General features: G+C 40.0%; 1 protein-coding gene across 2 annotated transcripts; it reads right to left on the bottom strand.

Annotated features, from left to right (window-relative positions):
* Nucleotides 1-3,278: 3,278 nt before the first annotated feature.
* pou3f3a (POU class 3 homeobox 3a) lies at nucleotides 3,279-6,881 on the bottom strand. 2 transcript variants are annotated; one of them, XM_067409552.1, is made up of 2 exons: nucleotides 5,031-6,881; nucleotides 3,279-4,867 (listed from the first exon to the last, which is right to left on the bottom strand). In XM_067409552.1, the coding sequence occupies exons 1-2, from the start codon at nucleotides 6,295-6,297 to the stop codon at nucleotides 4,821-4,823; spliced, it is 1,314 nt and encodes a 437-aa protein (XP_067265653.1). In that variant the 5' UTR covers nucleotides 6,298-6,881; the 3' UTR covers nucleotides 3,279-4,820. The 2 variants fall into 2 exon arrangements, with proteins under 2 accessions (XP_067265653.1, XP_067265651.1); XM_067409550.1 differs by having other exon boundaries at nucleotides 5,071-6,881.
* Between the last annotated feature and the right edge of the window lie 153 nt (nucleotides 6,882-7,034).

Below are 7,034 nucleotides of genomic sequence, written 5' to 3'. Positions count from 1 at the left end.
GACTCAATCCATTCAGACAAAGATTTGACCTTAACAAATTGTGCCGTGACTACAATGAGTTGAATTTAAAAGAGCTTATGCTTGAAAGGGCTCTTGATAATGTGTAAGTGTTCTTCAGAAACAGCAAAAACATGCTAATGCAAATATTCGCAGCCGCATTTTGAAAACACAGAACATTATGCTAAATTAATATGTTTGTTTTAGATGAATTTGAATGAGAAGCAGTGGCAGATTTTCTTGAATTGTCATGTTTCTTTTACCTTTCTTTGAGCCTCAAGGGTATAATGGCTAACTGCAAATACCTGTGTCCAATTGTAAGTAATCTATTAAACCACAGAGCCCACAGCTTATTTCCCCTCTGCTTCACATCCTCTATTTAACGTGATAGCTACAACAAAAGCAGGAACACCTTTCACCTCCTGTTCTCTACTTGTGTCTTTTATCACTGTTCAACCTCACAAACACACATACACACTCATATCCATATTTGTGATTGTTACCTACTGAATTAACTGCTGTCATTTGAAGTCTGAGATGGCACTCACTTACTAGGCTATCACATATCAGCACTAATGTCGAGCTTATAGAGGTTAAGGATTTAGGCCCTTGCCACGTGCAGAGTCAGTTTGTTGCTAAGCATTTGAATGTGTGCCTTCGGTTCCCCACTTCCTCAAGTTCCAGGGGCCGGTCAGAGGCAGCGATGCGTTTGGCCGTCAGCCCCCCGTTCACTCCTCAATGGGTAGGCTCTGACATGCTGTCACCTTGGCAACTGCTGCCAGGGTAATGTGCCTGGCGGGCTAACTGACCTCAGCTGGCAGTGTGCCATGGGCTTGCAGCAGGTGTGTGACAGTGAAGGTCCCCTGGCCGCTAATTCAGCCGCCTTGTACAGCCTCGGACGTTGTCGACCACATCTATCGGCCGAAGGTCTGATAGGAATTGCGAGAAAAGAAAATGTTACGCTGTTGAGTGAAACACAGTTAGGTGAGCGGCCAGTCTGCAAGGAACAAAAAAGCAGATTTTAAGGAATTAGAAATAAATACATCATTATGAACGTTTTAATTATCTCTCTGTATCTCTACACTTCTCTCTAAATCCCACACTTAGGCAAACATATGCAGATTAATAACTTTAGAAGAGACATTTAAAGATTTTTCTTTTTTTTTTGCACCTAAAATTTTATCATTTTCATTTTTTTTTTTTTTTTTTTTTGTTGGTGTAAACTTCAAATAAATTATATTCAAAAAGGAAATAAAGATAGATAGATAGGATTTCTTCGACACGGTTCTTCCCCTTATTATTATACTTAAATGTTGTGTTCGAAAATTCATTCAGTATTGTTTTATCGATAAAATGGTTTGTTATTGATACTCTATTCGTGCGTGAGGGAATTCCAAAAGATGGCGCTAAAGAAATATGAGAGGGTATGATTTATTTTCTATGGTCCATATTCATCCACTATTTGGGTAAAATGACCGTTTATAAAAATGATTTTAAAAAAGCAGTGTTGAAAAAAAAAAAATCATAAAAACATTTAATTTCGAATCTTCATTTTAATTGTTTTACTTTCAGTTACACACATTTGACACGTCTTCATATAGGCTATATATATATATATATATATGAATTAGGCTATGCGACTAATATAATCCCCACAGTACAGAGCTAGTAAATATGAAGTAAAAAGAATAGAAAAGAATTAGTTTGTGTGCTATAGTAACGCGTGCGTATGCGGTTTTTTTTGTTTTCTTTTTAATAGTTTTTGCTTTTTTTAGTTAGTCTACAGTAGCTAAAGCTCAGAAACGATAAATAGATTTACGCACATTTTCAAATGTAAAGATAGAAGGTCTCAGTCAGTTTTTATTGTGTAATTCAGGGACACCGAAGAAGAAGAAATCATTTTTATCACATTAATCAGAATCATTACAGTCATACTCGTTATCATTGTGAGTTTCATTGAGTGTAAAGTCTTTTCTTTAGACAGGCTATACTTCTTTTGAAGGTTGACCGACATGCTGTTTTTAGGTAGGCTAATGTTATTATTTGTTTACTTTGGTATCACTGAAAATAGGCTACTTTTACAAAAATATACTTTATTTTCGAATACATTGTATTTGAATATGCAAAGTAAAGCTCAAAATTAAAACTAGATAATAATAATATAATCAAAGTTTTATTTTCATTCAGTAAAAGTGCATTTTAGACAGCATTTTAGACATAAAGCTTTACAACTCAGTTATTCTGGGTGTGTGAGCGATGCTATTAACATTGAGTATATTGCATGAAGGGTGGGGCGCGTGCTTATAACCACAGGTTGAATTTCGTTGCCACGCAACGGATGTACGGTAAATCATCCGCGAAATTTAAATCTTCAAGAGAAGGACCGTGTGTTTGGCTGAATAGTCACTGCCACACAAAAGTTCTTCAGAAAAAAAAATCAGCTGCACTCTCAAGTCTCAACAGAAGCGTCGTTCAGCTGGAAGGTTAGTGTTGCGCCTTAAGAGTGCAAAGCCAGCTCTATTTCAAACATTGCAGAAATTAATACAAATGAGAGAAATTGCCAAACTTGTCTTGATGAAAATTAAGGGCCAACAGTTGTGCTATTCCCCAGTAGTAACGGTCGGTTTACAGAAAAAGGCAATTCAGTCACAATCCTTTTTGCACGCTTTTACATTGCAATCTGATGGAAGGATCTAGGCCCTTTTGCACTCAGAGAGCTACGTGGCAAGCATACGAATTTCCATGCATACAAATTCACTACTGCTTTAGAGCGTGCACGGAATGGATTCCAAATTACGTCACTCGCTGAGCGGGACGCTCGTGCTTTTTCAAATTTAAATTCGAAAAAAGAATTTTGCGAAATGGCTGTTCTCAGATTAAAGGCAAATAAATCAACTGTTTGCTGAAGGCACGCCAATTTAATGTGATGTATTTGAGTTACAATGAATGCAATTTTGCAGTTTGTTTTATGCTAAAATATTGCAGTTATTTTATTGAGTTCATATTTACTGAAATGACTTGGACTAAACGATTAAATTATGATTTCATAAAATACTACAAATAAAAACGAGCTGAGGCAAATATCACGTCGCTGGTAACGATTTATGTGTTAAATTTAAAGCAAGTAAAAAAATAAATAAAAAGAAACTTCCACAGCATTCTAGTGGGACATTACTGCATGTAAAGCAAAATATGGAAATTATTTCCCTGATTTAATGAGGACGAGAGATAAAGCGTATTCTGAATACTGTAACACATTTCCATGTCACTTTGATGCTATCATGATTTATAATGTGATTTATAACTAGAGCCATTTCAGTGTTTTTTGAACCAAGAAGGTCTCTGAATGTTTTGATAATTTATATTCAGTTGAAGAGAAAATAATCTAAATCAGCATATAATGGGTAAAATACGAAAATATTATTTGGAGTCTTAGAAAATCTGTAAGTCATTGACGGCAAAAAAAAAGTTTTATAATCAAATGTAAATGTATTACATATTTGTTTTTGGAACGACGACGTGAAGCTTATCTTTACTTGATGAACGCCGTTAATACAGCAGATAGGCTATAGATATTAAATAGACAAATACATGTTATGATTTCTTTAAAATAACACGAAAACATACAGTACAGAAAAAAGGCTAACAGAAAGGAAAATAAGACAACAAGGAAATATGACAATGCAAAGTGAAAACATTTGGGAAGTTCTCTGACTCCCATTTTAGGCCAAGGGTCAGGATATTGAGAAAGACTTCTAAATGACCTTTGTATACATGTCAGAATTTATCTAGACAAAGCAAATAAAACAAATATCAGAAATGAGTTTTCGTTTAGAATTTAGTTTTAATATTTAGGCAAATTGCGAAAGAAAGCAAGAAAGAAAGAAAGAAAGAAAAAGAAAGAAAAAAGTTGCACCGATGCATCTGAAAGCTATCAAGATTTATTGTTCTCATTCACTTCTCGCTGAGTCAGTACTGAACTTAAATAACAACCACGGGGGAAACGGTTTGACAACGGTTTGTTTCAGCTTCGTCAATGTGTCTGTGTACAATATCTGTATATAATAACAAGTGTAATACTAACAGTATAAAATATAATCAATATTTAAAATGGCAGGGGGAAGGCCTACAAGAGATGCTACTAGGTTGAAAGTCATCACAGCGCGCAACAAATCTGTCATTGCTCCTGAAAATATTTGAAATCGATTTAGTGAAAAATATAAAGCAAATCATTTAAATCAACACAGAGAATTCATATTGCCAAATTTACACAGACTCGTTATCAAAACCCACCAAAAAGATCTGCCTGGAAAAAGCAGTGAAGAGAGGGCAATATCCACGATGATTCAGCCAAACAACAAAAAGTGTTTACAAGGGGTCGGCTGAAATTGGAAAATAAGTGCAGCTTGAGAGTAATCAATCAATCTTTTTTTTTTTTTTTTTTTTTTTTTTTTTTCCTTAATTTTTTTCTTAAGAGTTTTCTCTGTGTAAAAGCTATTCACAGAAGTGTGGTCCACAAAAATACTATGAATTAGAAAAGGTGTAGTTTGTTGCACATAATGCTCCAAGAGTAGACAAGACAATTCCGTTTTGTTAAAATGAGTAATATAATTCCTGTGCGTAAAATTGATACGTGGGGTAAATTCTTCCACTGTTTAATATTTAATGTTTATCTGCATTGATCCATGTCCTTGGGAGTTCTTTTGTCATTTCAATCCATAAAGTCTATGTTGGCTTTGGGCTGGTTATGATTTCGGTGTCAGTGCACCAGAATCTCCTGGCCATAGGAGCTCGTAGTTGTCACGTTGTGGTTGCTGTCCGGTTCATCTTTCAAACTTGCACCTTTTAAGTAATCTACCACAAAACTCCCCTGAAACACAGAGCAAACAGTCATTTAACGTTAGGGACATTGAACGTAGAGCTTTTAAAGATTTCAGTTTTGGGTTAACTCGTAATATACATAGAATATTTGTGATATCTTGCTGACTTGAAGTGTACATAAAATAATTTGTTCTACGTCTCAGTGAACATACGTTTGCAGTCCATGGACGGAGGCGGTGTGTCTGCACTCACGTTGCCGGCATGGGTGTACACGTCCTCGGGCGTCTGAGGAACCCCGGGCGGCGTCATCCTCTTCTCCTTCTGCCTTCGGTTGCAGAACCAAACCCGAACCACCTCCTTTTCCAGCTGGAGGTTGTCCGCCAGAGAGGAAATCTCCTGCGCTGACGGTTTTGGGCATTTCAAAAAATGGCTTTCCAAGGCTCCCTTCACGCTCACCTCGATGGAGGTGCGCTTCTTTCGTTTCCTGCCTTGAGCTGCTATTTTGTCAATGCTGGTGGGGCTGCCCGTGGTCGAGTCGGCCTCTTCCAGCCACTTGTTCAGCAGTGGCTTGAGTTTGCACATGTTTTTAAAGCTCAGCTGGAGAGCCTCGAACCTGCAAATGGTGGTCTGAGAGAAAACATTTCCGTAAAGAGTTCCTAGTGCTAACCCGACGTCGGCTTGAGTAAACCCCAGTTTGATCCGACGCTGCTTAAACTGTTTGGCAAACTGTTCCAGGTCGTCGGAGGTCGGCGTGTCCTCGTCTGAGTGCGAATCGTGGCTGTTCACTCCGGCGTGGTGCTGGTGGTGGTGGTGATGAGGGTGCTGCTGTTGATGATGATGGTGGTGATGATGGTGATCCATTTCTGGAGAGTCTCCTCGCATCAGCCCCGGGTGGACTAAACTCCCGGGAGGGTTCAACATCCCGTTGACTGTGAAACCACCCGGCTGGGAATAAATGAGAGACTGCTGGGACTGCTGCTGTCCTCCGGTGATGGTGGAGATGTGAGAGGCTGTGGTGCCACCCCATGCGCTTTGGTGCGACTGGTGAGCCCCTAAATGCGAGGGTCTGTGGTGCAACGCGGTGCCCGAGTGTAGGTCTTCCCTGTTTGAACTGCTCTTCACGTCTTGTTGCTGTGGGCTACCGGCCATGCCAACTGGGCTGGAGGACCAAGGCGAGCCTGCTTCTGCCGCTGCAGCGGCTGCGGCGGCGGCTGCTGCGGCAGCCGCATGTGGCAGCGAGGTAACCCACTGATGGGCATGGCTCAGCATGTGCCCCCCGTTACTGGCCGTCATGGCTCCTTGCATGAAGTCGCTCTGCACCATCTTGACCGTGGGGTCTCCTCTGTAACCTCCCGACACCGATGTTACGACACCACTTCCCGGCTGCATGCCACCACCTCCGGACTCCGAGTGCACGATCGAGGCTGATGAGAGAATGCTATTGCTGGCCAGGTAAGGATTGGAAGCCGCTGTGGCCATCCCCCCTCACCACTTTGAACAATTCTACTTATTATTCCCCCTCCCCGTATTGTCGTAACTTTTTTCCAAGCCTTGAAGGCACGCACTATTTCATGAATTATTCAAGCTGGAAAAATATGCGCGGTATTTTGATTTGGTCCACCGACAAAAGCAAAAGATGGCAAAAAAATATATCCGTCAAAACCTCCTTTTATCATAAACAAAAGGAGAAAGAAATACCTTTAGCGTAGAAATCCACATTATTCATGGAAGTTGTTTTTACAATTGAATTCCATTCTTAAAGTCATTGTCTTAAATATCATTTATGAGACCAAAACGTGTTGGTGGTTCTTCTTCTGCTTCTTCTTCTTCTTCACATCAACTTAACGTGACGATTACACAAATCCCACATCGAACTTCATCGCGCGCGCTCTTGACTTGACGTGGAGGCTTATCAGAAGACGTTCCTTTGTAAACTTCTCTCCGGTCCTGCAAACCTCTGTTTTCTTACAGAGTCTTGCTACTCATATTTCTTCCTTTCACGGAGTCCATCTTCAATACATTCAAATGCACACAACTCTATTAAATGCTCGCGCGATGGAGACTTTCGCTGTCCTCGCTCGCTCCGTTCCTCTCTCTGAGCTCGAGAGCACGCGAATGTTTACGTTCAGCCCCCGCGTGCGCACACCATCCACATCCTTCACCCAATTACCGCGAGGAAGTTTCTGCGAGATTGATGCTCATTGGATATCCTTCGG

This window comes from Chanodichthys erythropterus, chromosome 14 (assembly GCF_024489055.1).
Source record: "Chanodichthys erythropterus isolate Z2021 chromosome 14, ASM2448905v1, whole genome shotgun sequence".
Lineage (NCBI taxonomy): Eukaryota > Metazoa > Chordata > Actinopteri > Cypriniformes > Xenocyprididae > Chanodichthys > Chanodichthys erythropterus.
The sequence above is the reverse complement of the archived record's forward strand: the minus strand, read 5'-3'. Positions and strand labels throughout refer to the sequence as shown.